This window comes from Mustela nivalis (genome assembly GCF_964662115.1).
Source record: "Mustela nivalis genome assembly, chromosome: 3".
Classification (NCBI taxonomy): domain Eukaryota; kingdom Metazoa; phylum Chordata; class Mammalia; order Carnivora; family Mustelidae; genus Mustela; species Mustela nivalis.
This window is the reverse complement of record NC_139022.1, coordinates 171821549-171838966: the sequence shown is the minus strand read 5'-3', so window position 1 is coordinate 171838966 and position 17418 is coordinate 171821549. Positions and strand designations below refer to the sequence as shown.

The window sequence follows — 17418 nt, the reverse complement described above, 5'->3', positions numbered from 1 at the left end:
TTATTTTACAGATGAGGAAATCTACAAACAAACCTGTTAATAATCTGCCCACAGGGTAGATTGATTCTGGGCTTGTTACTCCACACCTGCTTCTCTTTATGATGGTGGATACTCCCTTCTTTGCCATCACCTCTCTCTCGCCTCTACCTCTGTGCTCAGTCTCCCAGACATTGCCTTGTCCTCCCCATCTTCTTCCAAATGTAGACAGAAGGGAACAGGGCCATACTTGAAATGAGCCAAGAAAGGGAGGCTCTGAATTTATCTTCTTAGAAGTTTGGCTATTATATCCCTCCCAGATTGGGTGGAAAGATGACTTGGTGTTTGGAAAATAGTGACAATCCTTTAGCTTTCTGGGAAGTGATTTTAGTGTAACAAAAAATGTCTGTGTATGGCTGAAAATGTGTATGAAGTATGGATATGCCTTTTTGGAGTGTAGAAATGGTCATGTTCTCCCTAAGATATGTTAGGTGATATGTTCTCCCTAAGGGAAAAGAGATAATCAGATAATGGATGCAATCTTACGTTAGTGATACACAGACAGTAACTCTTATTTTGAAATATTTAGTTCTTTGGGTTTGCAGGTAGCACTGACTCTTGAGCAACACATGAATTAGGGATACTGGCCCCCTGGTCAAAAAATTTGCATAAAACTCTTGACTCCCCCCAAATTTCACAACTAATAGCCTGCTGTTGACCTGCAACCTTACCAATAATGTAAACAATAGATTAAAACATATTTTGTATGTCTTATGTATTTATACTATATTCTTCTTATAAAGTAAGCTAAAGAAAAGAGAATGTTATTTAGGAAACCATAAGGAAGAGAAAACACATTTAGAGTACTGCTATATTTGTTGAAAAAAAAATTATGATTAAGTGGGCCTACACAGTTCAAACTCATATTGTTCAAGACTCAACTGTATATGGAAAATTCCCAATATTGGCTCAATTTGAGACAACTCAGAATAAATTATTTAAATTTCACACAAAGCATGTTGCAAGTTTCCACAAGTTTTCTTGACATGCAAATCTATGTAACAGTGATGGTTTCTAAGTAGTCTTGGAGTAGATCATGTGTAACCCATGCATGTAACTTACATGAAATCTAGCAAGGAGTAAAAGCCTACAGGGCCTGAGAGAGAAAAAGGTATTCAGGAAATGGGGACTGTTTCATAGGTGCATTGAATACAGAAACACAAAGCTCATATACAGGTTCTTCCAGAAGGGTAGTGATCTGCCTTGGAAAGCATGGCGGTCTTGGTGGTGGTAGAAAGGTATATGGGTTGCCAAGAGTTTTGCAATAGAAACAAAAGTAGGAGTATCACTGGCATAAAAATAGCTGAACAAGAGAGAAAAATGTATCATAACTCATTGTGGTTGAGGTGGAAGTCTCTGGATGGAACCTTAACTTTCTGTAAGTGGAATGAGAACTGTGCACTGAGCACACTGCTCTAGAGGGAAGGGTGTGGACCGGGATAACTCTAAGAAAAATGGTCCATGAGCTGAAGAGAGGATGTTTTGTGATTCAGAAAGAGAAGAAGGAAGAGGGGAAGGAAGAAAAGGAGGAAGTGGAGGAGAAGAATGGCAAAGGAAAGATGGAGGAGGAGGAAGAACAAAAGGAAGAGGATCTTGTCCAGGAAAAAAGAGCAGAGACATGTTTCGAATTGTTCCCAATGACATGTTTTCCTAGTGATGATCTCAGGAGAATTTTGAGCCCTCAGAATATTTAAGCAAAAACAAGTGTGACATGTTAAGCAATTGTCAGGTACTGCTCTAATGACTCTGTATGATTTAACTCACTTATTTCCCATCTCAACCCTATGTGATAGGCACTCCAGTTCCTTCTATCCATTACAGAGGAAAGGGAGCCACAGTGAGACTTCACAGCCTGTAGATGCTCAGTGAGGTCTCGAACCTAGAGGGCACTGTCCCAGACTTGGCGTGCTTGACCATCATTCTCATCTGCCTCTCAGAAAGGCATTATAAGTTATACACATCTGCACTCATAGTTGATATAATCCTTACAAATGTACCCATTAATTTTGGCTTAATAATTGACGTTATTATTTTGGACTTGCAATAGCTGATTGGGCACACCTCGAAACTCCTAGGTTAAGAGCCTTCAAGTGCTGTCAGTGGAGCTCCTGGACATTTCAACCTAGCCTTGAGAAACAGCTTGCCCCAATTTAGCAGACCAAAAAAAGAAGTTGTCTATAACTGGAATTACAAAGAGAAAGGCCTTGTTTGTGTCAGGAAAGGATCGCTTTTACACATGTAATGGGACAGCAGTTCAAGCCACTAAAAGCTGTTTCTCCTTGTTGCTCATAGCTCTTCCTGGAGAAAGGCTCCACCATTGTCTGGTCCAATGACAACTGCTGTTGTCAGGATGGGACAGAGCACAAAACAGTGAATGCTGAGTTTTTGTGTTTTGTTTTTTTTGTTTTTGTTTTTGTTTTTTTACAATTTGATTGATTGATTGATTCATTTAGAGAGTGTGAACAGGGGGAAAGGCAGAGGGAAAGTGAGAGAGACAGTCTCAAGAAGACCCCATGCTGAGCACAGAGCCTGACAGAGCACTTGATCTCACCACCTTGAGATCATCGTGTGAGTAGACATCAAGAGTTGGATGCTCAACCAACTGAACCACCCAGGTACTCCATGTGAAAGGTGTGGACAGTGCCTGCCAGGGTTAAGGAGTGGATGTGGCTGAATCTAGGGAAGCTTAATAGCTGGAGGGCCAAGTGTGGGCCAGGGCAGCACACTGGACCAGAGACAGCCCAATTACCTGTCATTATATCCCATCTGAGACCCCAACAGGACAAGGAAGTTTGTCCTGGATGAGAGGTGGCTTAGGACAAGAAATAACTCCACACTGAGAAATGGACACCCAATCCCTGTCCCTGAAGAAATATGCCTGCAAACATGCCCCCACCCCAAGTTTAGCATCAACTATAGGGGACAGGAGTAGATGAAGCCTGATAGACATCAATACAGCCCAGTGTAAGCCTGAAGAGACTGAGAAATAGCTGCATATTCTTCAGTTTACCTAGAAATGTCTAGAGTTTGTTTTCTTCTTTTACCTTTTTGTATTGGACAAAATGAGAGCTCAGAAATTAACCCAAAATAAAGTTACATGAATTTTTATATAATAATGTTCCTTGTTGTCCATACAGAGAGTTTGGTAATAAAGTGAAGTCAACACTTTCTAACCCTTTCAGACTCCGCCAATCCAATGTGGATTCTCAGGAGCTTAATTTTTAAAGATTTTATTTATTTATTTATTTACTTGTTTATTTATTTATTTGAGAGAGAGAGAGAGCACATGCATGTTGGAGGAAGGGACAGAGGGGGAAGGAGAGAGAGAATTTCAAACAGACTCCCTGCTGAGCACAGAGCCCAACATGGGACTCAGTCTCATGACCCTGAGACCATGACCTGAGCTGAAACCACAAGTCAGACTCTTAATTGAATGAGCCACACAGGTACCCCTGGAACTTCACTTTTTAAATCCCCAGACCATCCATAAACAGGAAAAAAATTTCTGCCTTGCTTAAGCTGATTTGGTTAAGGCTGATTTATGTTCCTAAAAGGAGATCAACACTAATATGTAATAAGCTTCTCCCTCTTAAAATCCCAATAATTTGCTAAATGACTGGGGATAGTGTTATCTTTTCAGTACTAAATATTATATTTAGTGGCTGAAGCCATGATAGGGCTAAACTTCTGAATTTGTTGATTAACACCTTTATTCATATTAAATATTAATACTTTTGATTAATATCTTACAAGGTCTCCTGCTTTAGAAGGATAGTCTGAGATTAAGTGGTTCTCTGTTGCTTGACTGTTGTCCCATTGAATTCCCTCCTCTTTTTCTTTTGATTGGTTAAAAAGCCTCATATTTTCAAACTAAACTCTTCCAAATGTAATTTTACTTTTCAGAAGCATTTTAGCATTCTGTAGTGTCACAGGACCACAATGTGCTAAAATCCTACAGCTATAAAATGAGGAACACATTGCAATGAGTTTCACACAGATTACACAAGACTTTGAAATTTGTTTCTGAACTCGTTTATGATACCATGTTATTTACCATGGCGTATCATTCTCATAGTAAGAGGGCAGAAAGTACCAAAAAAGTTTTACTTATTCAATCTCATTTTAACTGTCAGCTTACTATAATAAGAATGTTCGAGATATTCAGAAATGGTGTGGCTTTTGCTGCACGCCTCACATTATTCTCTCCAGCGTGGATCTTTATCTGAACTACCGTGTTCATCTAGGGCTGTGGTTGGATTTATGAAGCAACTGGGCAACTTTACCACGAGGCCCTTCACAAGCTCGGTTCTGTTGCGGTGAACGTAGGACTTAGGTATCTGCTGTTTATGTATTTTATCTGTTACAGGATTACATATTTTTGTTTTCAAAATCCCTTTTAAAAAGTTATATCTGTAATGAGGAGGACTGGGAAAGAACTTCCTTTTGTCATTGCACCAAGTAAATCATTTTAGTAAGTAAAATTTTTAGTGACAGTACTGGCATCTATTTTGTGTTTTGTTTCTTTGTGTTTTATTTTTTGTTTGTGTTTGTGTTTTGAAAATGTAAGTCAGGTTAGTACAAAAACTGAATTTTATTGCAAGTGTTTATGCAATGCTGAAAATATTAATGGCCAGGCAAGAGAACTTCCTGGGGGGAAAAGCATTTAGATATACTTTTGTCGTAGGAACAAGTAAAGAAGGCCAAGCTCAGGTAAAAGTGATGTGGGAAAAGCATTCATCCAACAAATCGCAACATGAACACTCTTTAACTCTCAAATCCTAATTCTCAAACTATCTCAAGGATTAGTAATTCTCAATGAAAAAAATGGACCTTTAAGAATGAACTTTTCTGAAAACAGAAAGGTGGGTTTTGTTTTGTTTTGTTTTGGTAAGTGTTATTAAATATGTCTTCACTGTGTGCAAATGGCATTTAGAAATGCCTTCTGGGCAACAGAATGGCATGTCTGAGAGAAAGGATGCTACAGATCTTATTCTGAGACTCCTGTATGTTCTTTAGTGAGAGGGCTATGTAAATATCCCACGGATGAGGGGAGATAAACAAGAATTGGGGTTCAAATGAAACTGTCTACACCCCTCCTTTTTCAATAATGAGGAGGATTGACTGAGAAGTGCAGGTACACTCGATTTTTTATTCAATATCAGAAAATAAAAGTAATTTAATTGTTTTTCATCCTCACTTATTAGACCCCAACTCAGAAAGTCTTTTCTTTAATTTATCCCTCCCTTTTTTCTTTTAATTATGGTACCTCATGGGGAGTGGGAGTTAACATCTCATATTTTCCCTTTGGAGCCAGAAAACATGTCATTCTGTGGATGTTACTCATAACCTGGGGGGACCATGCTGATATAAACACTTATGCAAATACAGGCATAGCTTTTATTGAAGCCCTGGGTAGTAAAGTAATGGGATTACCATTGGTTTTTACTAGGATATTAAGTGTTTTATTTTGTAACATAAATTGAATATATTAGCAAATCTCTGTCCCTTGACAATGGAGAATTTTGCTTTTCTTGAATTTGGATTTAGACTACCTAATGCCTGAGAATTGTTGTTCATTGTCAGTGGTGTACGAGCGTATGGAAAGAATCTGTCTGCTGGAGGCTAGGAGCTAAGCCCAGATAATGAGAGAGGTGTGACCTTGACTCTTATAAGAGAATATTTCTGGTTGTGAATTTGTGTTCTTTTTCTGCTTCCTGCTGGTAGATGATGACCACAAGTGTAGCCTTGGAAATCAATGTTAAAGATGGCAGGACAGCCATGAATGTAGGTGAATTAATTCATGGAGGGGAGCTTCCCTCCGCACACACCTGCCTTCACATGTTACATTAGAGAAAATAACTTCTGTCTTCTATTTTGTTTTAGTCTTTACATATTTAGGGTCTCTTTGCTATAGCCATTAGCATTATACATACACCCCTGTGTATATATTCTTATCATAGCATCAATAATGGTTTTTAAAAGTTTTGCTTTCATGTTTTTGTACTGGAAGGTATTAGGGGGAAGGTACCAAGTCAAACTCAGCTTCTTATGGCAATCGTCTTCCAGCTAACAGCTCATAGTTGGAGATGAAAGCATATTTAAGTGATGAAGGATAATATCGGGTTGATTTCTAGAATCCATGCTTATTATTTAAGAATAGCATTATTATTATTTAAGAATAGCATTATAATAATATTATTATTTAAGAATAGCATTCTCCACTGAAATGAACTATATAAAAAGAATCAAAGCCACTGAGACTTTTCATAGGGCCACAAGTTCTAACCACTTCTACAAAAATGTTGTTAGGGCTGGAAGTGATCACATGCTCCTTAATTAGTCTCTTCTAAAGCCAGACTAATCCTTGAATCTTGTGGTCCCTGCCTGTGGGGTTATAACCTGATGCAGAGACTATGAACACTTGCTTGTCCTCAGGACTGGAAGAAGAGAATACTGAGTGGCATATCCTGAGACCCACACTTCTGATCATGCTGGGACAGTTAATCTGAAGTGTTTAAGTTCGAATCCCCTCTGCCCCAACTGCTCAGGTAATTAATAATGCCAGTTCCCAGATTAGCCCATGTCTTAACCTGAGCTCAAATGGGGATTGTTTTTACAGATTGTTTTACAACTGCTGTAGGTCTAATATGTGCCCCAGGGGTTCTTTTAAGAACAGGCTGCACCTTCTAAACACCAACCCAGAATCACCTTTATATGTAATGGGGCCCAGCAGATTCCATATGTTGCCTCCCTATCTTCTCACTGGCATAGTTGATTATGAGAAATCAGCGGTCACTCTTCTCTTTGTATGTAGAAGTCTTTCCCCCTCCAGCTCCTTTTATACATATGTATGTATGTGTATGTATACACACACACACACACACACACACACACACACACACACACACAATGTTTCTTAGTACACTTGACATACAATGTTATTCTCTGGCTGATTTTAGGATGCTCCCTTTACTACTGATTTTGAGCACTTTGAGTAAGATGTATCTTAGAGAAGCTTCTTCATGCTTCTTCCACTTGAGTTTCCTTGAGCTGCCCTGCTAGTATCGGTTAGTTTAAGATTTTCATTACATTTGGGAATTTTTCAACTATTAAGACTCCAAATATTTTTTTCTGTTCTCTTTCTCCTTTCTCTCTCCTTTCTTTTGGGTATTTCAATTACACATATATCAGTCCACCTGACATGGCCAGTTGAGGTCACTGATGATTTGAGGTTTCTTCTTTTTTCTCTGTGTTTTGTTTTGGGCAGTTTCTATTGAGTTCATTAATCTTTTCTTCTGCAATGTCTAACCTGCCACTAATCTTATCCCATGTGTTTTTCATTTCAGACATTGTATTTATAACTCTAGAAGTTTTATTTGATTCTTACTTATTTTCCATGTTCTAATTAACTTTTTGAGCATAAGAAATATAGTTACAGCAACTGCTTCTCTGCTAATGTTAATATCTGTGTCAGTTCTGAGTTGATTCTGAAATGATTAATTTTTCTCCTCATTATGAATTACATTATCTTCTCTATTGGCTTCTAAGGTTATTTTCAATAGATGCCAGACATTCTTAATTTTAATCTGTTGGGTGCTGCATATTTTTTGTATTTCTTTAGACATTTTAAAGCTTTGGTTAATTTACTTGGAAATGATTGCTATTTTTGGATCCTACTTCTAAGATTTGATAGAAAAGACTGGATCATATTTAGTCCAAGGCTAATTATACGCTCAGTGCTGGGAGGCAAGACCCTCCTGAGCACTCTACCCAGGGGCCCATGAATTACAAGGATTCCCTATCTGGTTCTCAGGAAGGCACACTATACCCATCCCTACATGAATGCCAAGTTTCATTCTCTCTAACTACAGGAGGCTCTTTCTTCAGGTGTGGGCATTTCCCTCACACACATGCATCCAAGAGTTGGTATTTCCCTCACATGCATGCATCCAAGAGTTCCCTGCAGAATATTTGAGGGGGATACTCTGCAGATCTCTAGGCTTCTCTGTGTGTGTGGTTTTCTCCTCTCTGGTACTCTGTCATGTGAACTCCAGTCACCTTCAGCTCCCCAGCTTCCCAGCCCCATCTCCTTAGCTCAGAGTCTGCCAAACTCCTCTGGGGTTTCCATTCCTGGTGCCATGGTGGACAAACTGGCTCAAGGCAGTGAGCTGGGGCAGTCAGAGGGCTCATCCTTGCTTGTTTTCTGATAATTGTTTCCAATGATCAGAGACAATTGTCTCTGTGTCTTAAAAACCATGGTTATATTTCCCTAGGTTATTTTATTGTTATTATTCTGCCATAAAGGGAGGAAAATCTGGACCTTGTTCCTCCATCTTGGCATCTTGCTGGAAGTAGGAGTCCCTCAGGTGTAGCTGTTTCTACAGCTTCAGAATGGAGTTCTAGAACTCACAGCTTTGGAGATCAGATTAAAAGTAATGCCCCAAACCGGGTTTATTACACATAAGGCATTTACAGTAAAAGTGCAGTCCTTGCTATCAGGACTACTTACTGGGGTCTTGTGAGGAAGGCATCACTAAGTCATGTGTGATTAGGGTCAATGACTTGGTTATGACCTGGATTCTCTCCATTTCTTCTTTCTTAGGTTTGGCCCATCCAAGTCCTGCTTCAGGTTGGTCATCATGTCCCACTTGGTGTGTTGTCTCTAGGAGCCTGCTGATTGGGCAGGGTCCTCAGATACCCTCTGTGTTTATTCTGACCCAATTCCTAACCCATTAGGGATCATGCTTCAGGGCTCGTTTTCACCATACTCTTTTAAAACTTTGTTTTTTTTTTTTTATTTAAGCCTTATGTTTTATATCACACCATTAGATAGAACAAAGACAACTGTCAAACTATGATTTCTACTTTTATTTGTTGCATTCCACTGATACCCTGTGGTTCTCGTCTATGGGATACTCCAACTGCTAAGCTACACTAAATTCATTGTCCTTCTCAAGGCTGTTACCCTGACTCTAGTCTCAAATTTCCCAGTTCTCTTATTTTTTATTCATATTGGCCACATGGCCAGAGATTCTGTTTCCTTCTACACTACATCTATGTTGCTATCATGTTATCTCATTAAATATTAACAGCTTAATATCCAAATGTCCCTTTATTCTATCTTATTTTAAAAGTAAATGGGCACAAGAATAAGTCCTTTGAAACTGGTCACATTTTAGTGGAAACTGGACTGTACAAAGATACCTAATATATCTGACTTAATAATAAATACAGATATATTTCTATAGTTCAAACTCTTAAGTTTTCACTAAGTTGAATTACAACAGAAATAACCCATAAGTGGTTTTTGAAAGAGCATTCAGTCACATTTTGGAAATCTTTAAACTACTATATCCAATTGTTTTAAGATTCTGTGACAAACAAAATAATTGTACTGTACATAGGAAAAAAGGTAACTGAAGTCCATATTGGCCATGAAAAAAATACATTACTTTGCTTCTGCCATAATACCATTATGTTTTTCTGATGCTCATAAACCAAGTAATGAGTCTCCTAAAGTTTAAAAAGTATTTAAGATCATTATGAAGATCTAGTTTACTAGTCAATTTGTTGCAAGAAAAGTTTGCATGACCTTCCTATAAAGAAAAGTTATTGTTTCAGATGATGAGGTCTATAAAAAGCTGCTTCCATGTAAAATTCCAGTCTTTTACCTTCTCACATTTGTGCTTTTGTTTGGGTCATAAAAAGTTAAGGACACCAAAAAAAAAAAAAAAAAATGCCACTAAATTTCAACAGTCACTATAAAAATACATTCTTAGTACTCTAGATTTCAAATGATAGCACTGTCCATATGAAACTTGGTGCTGTTTTGTGTCCTAAATCCATCTTTTAGTCATTCAAGATTTTTTCTTAAATAAAATAAATTTTTAAAAGGAAGGATTTCTCTGTTTGGTTTTTGTACAAGTTATTTTCAGTCTTTAAAAACTTACAATCATTTATCAATTTATAAACAAATTTTAAAAAAATTATAATGATTTGGCTTAATGATAACCTTCTTAAGTGATCCCTATGGATTATCCATCTTCCCTTTTCATATATTTCCTTACCACTTAACATGGCATGTTAATAACGTATACAATAAATGATGATAATGTGACTATTACTCATGCTTGTGTATTATGTTTTGATAAGAAAACTCTTATGTAAATAAAATATATATATATATGTAACTTATGTATATACACACACACACACACATATGTAACTATATACAAATATTCTTTAACAACCCCTTGCCTGCCTGAGGACTATCTCACTTTTCTAGGGTTATTAGGATGGTGAATGCTTCTTATAGAGTAAGGTTGACAAAACTCTTGGCCCAAATTAATGACAATCCAATGGCCTATGGCATCCTGCTTCCATCTTTGCATCTAGTGCCATGATTGATCTGCAAGCTGTGACATGAAGCGGCCACAGTCTTTTCTGTCTAAAGAGGACCCATCTGAGACAATGAAGTGCTATAATTTGCTCAGGGTCAGAGGGATCGGAAAAGGCAGAGACTGGGTTTGAATTGTGATTTGAATCAAAGCCTCTTAAATTTAGAGGGAGAGAAGATCTAAGGGTTAGTTCAAGGAAGTGATTCCCATTATTATCTTCCTCCTTGTCTTGCAAGGCCCTATTCTGGAATTCTGCCTGATGTGATTCTTCTTTTGAAGCTTTTCTCCAATTGAGAGCAAGAGATACCTTCCCTTCAAGGCTAACTCAACCTGAATTCTTTCAGGACAATATCAGGGACACCTATGGGCAGACAGGAAAGGGATGATGATGTTCATTCCTAAGACTCTCAAAAGAAGGAATGGGCCCACACAAACATCAGCAGCCAGCTCCTGGGAAAAGTTGTTAAGGGCTGGCCCCCAAGAGCTGTGATGTCCCAGGTCAGAAAGAAGGCAATTCTGTAGCTGAGACCATAGCAGTGGAAACAGAATGATAAGTGAGAGGCTACATGAAGGCAGATGTTGGAAGCTCTAACAAGAAGGGAGGATACAATTGCATGACAATGCTGAGAGCAGTATGTGCGGTGCCCATGGTCCTAGGCTGAGAATTCTCCGCAGCCAGGTGTCTTATTAACATTGTTATGAAGAAAGTGAACTCTAGATAGTGATTTATGTATATCTTAAACCCCAGGCTTTGAAAAATGGATGGCAGAGGCCCTTTGATAATTTCCTTTCTTGATATTTTCATCATATGCCCTCGTTCTAGATGGTTACACTTTTTTATGTGGTAAAACAAGTTAGCTCATGTAATGGCGAGTGACCAAACTCAAGAATTCTTTGCTAGGGTGAATCCTTTTCTACCCAAAATGAGGGTCATGGAAATTTTCTGTTAAAACCAATCAGGGATAACCCGTGTTTATAAGAATTCAGAGAAAAAGGCCCTCCCAATCTCCTTCTTCATTATACATTTGCTTTAACATTCTGGCCAAAGAAACCTAGGAATACTATTCTTCTCTGTAAGCCCATGGGTTAAAAATGAAAGAGGTTCTTTCCCTTTGAGGACAGGACCAACTACAACATTATAGGGATTCACATGGGTTTTGATACAAAACGCTTGGGTATTAGCTCCCGTAACAGTCAACAATAGAGCTTTGAAAAGCATCAACATGTCACAATCTCCCCTGAAAACAAAATAGCTCAGCTACATACCTAGAATGGAAAGCATATCACAGCATTTTCAATGACTATACTTACATCTATCCATCTATATTTTGTAGTGATTTTCAAGGACCCCTGAGCCCTTGAGAATTTTTAAAAGGGATACCTTTCTATGTCCAAGAGTCCAATGTAATTGGTCTTTCCCTAACATTCTCAAAGCCTGTATTGGAATTGCACATCTCAAAATTGGACGTCTAATCCTTTCTAAGGACGTGCTTATAACTCCAGATCTCTTCTTTACGGTAATGAACTAGTCATACCTTCCAGCTCCCTGCAGCCAAGTTCTGCAGGGCGCCCGCTGCCCCTTCCAGCGTGTCTGCGTTTGAGCACTCAGAGAGCAGTGTGAGGTAGGGTTTGACTATAGATGGGTGCCACAGCATCTGGATCCCTTTTGGTGGTTCTGCACAGTCTGGAAGAGGTCCTACTCCATCCCACTGGTGGAAGAAAAATAAGAGAGTAAACACCTTTAACATTGTTACACTTCCCAACTTTTGTCTTCTGTAAATATAGACAAAAACAAAAGCAGGGTGTCATAACATTGAGTGAACATCTATGGCAGATAGGGTAAAGCCTTACTAGACCAAAAACAGGACATCCACGCCTGCCCACCCAGAACCCATGATGGAAGGTGGAATATGGTAGAACGTGTACATAAGTAACTGTAATTGACAGTAGAATAAATGCATAAGTTCTCTAAGAACGGTGCCAGCACATTTCTATAAAAGGAAGAAGAAATATGTTAATTTTGGTGGGCAGAATGAAGAGCATTAAACAACAAGGCAATGTATCTTACAGTTAGCATACTACTAGCATAACACGGTACACATTAATAATCAAATACCCTCACTTCTTAAACCTAAATACCAACTGATAAATTCTTATATAACTTAAAAAATACCTATTTTTGTTTGCTTTTGCATTCTATCATTGCATTACAGGCATCAAACGGTTGTCAGAATGGACACAGAAGAGAAAATTGCTGTGGTTTATTAGATGCATTGACCTAGCTAAATACAAATTAGATCTAATAGTTCGGTTTGCTCTGAATTGGATCTAATGGATAATAGGAGAACATGTAATTAAAAATTAATGCCAATAATTTAAAAACTATCGCTTATTGAGCAAGGGAGTATCAGTAGACCATTAAAATGATAGTTATGAAGACTACGTTGTAGCAACGCGGACAAATAATTATGATAAAAAGTGAAATGAATAAAGCAGGATGCAGAGTAGTGAGGGGTGTGGGCTTTATACCACGTAAAATGCACCAGGGAAACACGTATGACCATAAAATCTTCTTAACAAAATGGTTATGTCTTTTGTTTTTTCTACATTTCAAGTTTTGTTACACTTTTATTTTTTTAAATGTTGTGATTCTGGGGGCGCCTGGGTGGCTCAGTGGGTTAAGCCTCTGCCTTCGTTTTGGGTCATGATCTCAGGGTCCTGGGATCGAGCCCCGCATTGGGCTCTCTGCTCAGCGGGGAGCCTGCTTCCCCTCTCTCTCTGCCTAGCTCTCTGCCTACTTGTGATCTCTCTCTCTCTGTCAAATAAATAAATAAAATCTTTACAAAAATAAAATAAAATGTTGTGATTCTTATCTACTTAAAAATAGTGATTCTTGGGGCACCTGGGTAGCTCAGTTGTTAAGCATCTGCCTTTGGCTCAGGTTGTGATCCCAGGGTCCCCAGATAGAGCTCCGCATGGGGCTCCCTGCTTGGTGACAAGCCTGCTTCTCCCTCTCCCACTCCCCTGCTTGTGTTCCCTCTCTCACTGTATCTCTCTCTGTCAAATAAATAAATAAAATCTTTAAAAAAAATAGTGAGTCTGATCTTTGATCATACATAGTCTTTGTCTTTTGGGAAAAATGGAGCCAACAAATAATAATGAGGGTAGAAATGAAGCAAATTATATGTTAAGAAAAAATACTCCAACATTCACTGCTGAGAAAAATCATAGTAACACAAAATAATCCTTTATAATTCAGGGCAGGAGCATCAAGTTATTTAACTGCTTATTTGTGTTTCTTAATGGTTACTTAAGATATAGTCTAAATGACATAACCTTCCTGCAGATATTCATGTAGGTTCATACACGTGCATGAGTGTGTTTGTGTATAAATACAAAAATTACAGCTATATTTCAAAATCTGTGTTTCTTGGTTCTGAAAATTTTACTGGACTATAGGCTTATTTCATATCTTTGTAACATAAAAATGGAAGAGTTGATGATGAAAATGTAAAGTTACTTAACTATCACAAGTCATTTTCATTATTTATTATTATATATTCATTATATATATATTATATATTCATTATATATATGATATATATTCATTATATTCATTATTTTCCATGAGAAAAATTAAAAACTCTCTTCTTTTTCTCATTTATGATACAACTTAAGGCCAAAGCTCAGAAATGAATATCCCATGGACAGAGGTTGGACATACCACAAAAGGTCATTTTCTATGAGAATGTCCCTCAATTTTAACTCTGTAACAAGGACACTCAAGATGGAGGAATCTGCTTGTTCTTTAAGCCCAAGCCACTTCAAACCATTCTGAAATGTCTTTGCACCTGCGCAAGCGTGAAACCAGCAGGTCCCTTTTAAATACAGAAAATAACAGAATGGGAAGCGAACGGTCTTGTCACGTGGCTCCCTGCTCATGCGTGCAGCTGGGCTCACTACCCTGGATAAAGCAGGGCTAATGCTGGCTTGGCCAGGGAAAGCAGCTTGGGTGTTGAATCTTTCTGCTGGCACACCTGGAGATGGTAAATTCTTTCTTTATTTTTTTTTCTTAAGATTTTACACTTACTTATTTGAGAGAGAGTGAGCGCAAGTGCGCGCGCATGTGCGCATGAGCAGGGGGGCGGGGCAGAGGGAGAAGCAGACTCCCCGCTGAGCTGGGAGCCCTATGTGGGGCTCCATCCCAGGACTCTGAGATCATGACCTGAGCTGAAGGCAGATGCATAACTGACTCAGCCACCCAGGCGCCCTGGAAATGGGAAATTATTTCATGTGGGCTTTTTCCCATTGTTTATATTATCATCTCCTTAAGATTTTAAAGCTATGGCGTTCATATAAAGATGTGATGATATTCAGAAAAATCAGACTATGCACTTAGAACTCAAGGGGATGACATTTCCGTCTCCTGCAGGGTGAGCTCCCTCAACAGCAGGAGTCGGGCAGAAGCGGTATTTGCACGCTCATCACAGAACGTGAGGGCCCACTGGAAGAGCAGCAAGAAGCGGCTGTGTGTCATTTGCTGGGTCTCATCTTATTCTCCTTTCCTAACTTCTGCCCAATAAAATAGGATAATTGGTTGAATCAGTAGACAATTTTCTTCGGCTCTGACATGTGATCTATGTAGCTCTTAAATACCTTTCACTACGGTCCTTTCTTAATAGCTACAAAGAGAACCTGAAGGAAATAAAAGGAAAACGGGTAATCTTTGATGGCACCTAGAAATGGAGTTCAAAGGGGAAGTCTCTGTTATTTTAGAACATTGATGGTACCCTGGTATGTCGATACTGGAGATGAAGAGTTATTTCAAAGCCAGTCAATGTATCTGGCCTTTATCTGGGTACATTATTTCCAACTTTTGCTGAGTTAATAGGGAAAGAATTATCAACTGTCCATGAAAAATAGATTTTCACCACCTATAAAAAGACCAGAAGTCTTCTCAAAGAGAGTGTTAGCATGCCCAACACTACATTGTCTGGAAAATCAACATCAATGGGACCCCAGGGTGCAGGTGACATCAGGATCTGACTTAGCTGGTAAAAATTCCACACATGCAAATTTCTAGTGCTAAGCTTCTTCTAGAGTGAGGATCCATGAGCAGTCATGGGATATGCAACTTTTTCAGCAAAGTAGACATATGCCATCTATAAATGTAAATATGAGATGCATGTATCCTAAAATTTGAAGTGAAGGGACCAGAGCTTTCTCAATTTCCATCTTTTAAGGGCACAGCAAGACAAGGTCATCTATGAAACAGGAAGACAGCTCTCAACAGACACCAAATCTGTGAGCACCTTCATCTTGGCCTTCCAGCCTCCAGACCTGGGAGAAATAAATGTCTGTTGTTTAAACCTCCCAGTCTGTACTGCTTTGTTATGGCAGCCTGAGCAGATGAAGGAGTAATCATGGTAAGCACTAAGTGAAATCGGTGTCATAGGGTCCTTGAGCACCTCCACTCACTGCCCTCTAGAATTCTCTCTGTTCCTAACTTCTCATCTAGATCTCAGGAAGCTTCGTTCAGGAATCTCTCCACGACCTACCTTTCACTTATTTTTTCCATTACTTACGTTTTAAAGGAGCTCTGTCCTTGACATGCCAATGCCCCCCTCGGGTAATCCCGTAGTCTTGTTTTGTTTATATCTTTGGTGATACATCCCTAAAAGCCAGTATAATACAGTAATTCTCCACGAAAGGATTTTATCATCCAAGGGGACAACTGACAATGTTGAGACATTGTGGATTGTCACAGCTGGAAGAAGGGGTACTACTGGCATCTAATGGGTAGAGGAATGCTGATAAAACCCTACAATGCACAGGACAGCCCCCACAACTGAGACTTATTCAGTTCAAAATGTCAAGAGTGACAAGGCTGAGAAACCCTGATTTAGTAGTATAAAACAGAGTATTTTTTTAAAGATTTATTTATTTCTTCTAGAAAGAGAGAGAGGAGGAGGTGGGGCAGAGGGATAGGGAGAGAGAGAATCCCAAGGAAACTCCCCTCTGAATGCAAAGCTCCACGCAGGACTTGATCCCATGACCCTGAGACCATGTCCTGCGTCCAAATCAAGAGTCGAATGGCAAACCATCACAGCCACGCAGGCACAAAGTACTTGTTAATGGCATGAAGCACTGAGTGGTAAAATGTCAATAAGGAAAGTAAATGGGAAGCTTACGTTGGAGTTTTAAGTCTGCAAAGTCACTCAAAGTAGAAGAACAGCATTTTTAGGTGATAGGATGTATTTCAGAGGAGACATGTAGTGCAGGAGGAGAATCTCATTCATCCATGGGCAGAGACCAAGGAGAGTTGCTGCATAAACATGGACGGCTGTGGCCTTGCTGGCTTGTGTGACTTGCTGCTTGGAGGACATGAAATCTCATGTCTTGAGTCACCAAGCTCCCGACATATGGCGACATGAAGGCACAGTGAGGTCACCCGTGAGGAATGAGCAGCAGCTCAAATAAGCAGATGGTTGGTGAAGAAGTCGTATTAAGCAGTGAAGGAAAAAGCATGCTTACTAATAAAATGGAAACTGGACGAAAGTCAACCCATGATATTAAGAAATGAGAACTTAGAAAGCACCAAGAATGCCATGAAGGGCAGATCCATCCATTACGGTAAATTGAATCAGCTGTCACCGCCACCCGGCGTGATTCAGACACAGTTTGGCTTACGTCCCCAGATTCATTTGGTCTTGAGAGTTCACTTTTAAGAATTTATCTTGGAAGAGTGATTAAGGGTGTGCACGAGATTTAGCTACGCAAGTTTATTACAGTTTACGTGAGTTAAAGCTGGGAAGCAACCGCATTTTCTGATCGTCAGGGAGTGGTTCACACATCACGGTACACTCCCGCAGTGCCATTCCTGGCAGCCCTCTCTCCATTCTGCCGGCGACAATTTGCTGGCAAGGAGAAAGGTCATGCTGAGTCACGGGATAAACTCTTGTATGACAATACGCAGAGTGAGACG

The 17418-nt window shown here is 39.2% G+C and overlaps 1 protein-coding gene across 1 annotated transcript in view; it reads right to left on the bottom strand.

Moving 5' to 3' along the window:
- Nucleotides 1-17418, bottom strand: part of CTNND2 (catenin delta 2) — an 816172-nt gene that overhangs the window by 99641 nt on the left and 699113 nt on the right. Inside the window, exon 13 of the mRNA XM_082723384.1 lies at nt 11969-12142. Coding sequence (XP_082579510.1) covers nt 11969-12142 — 174 coding nt within the window. The remainder of the gene's footprint in view (nt 1-11968; nt 12143-17418) is intronic.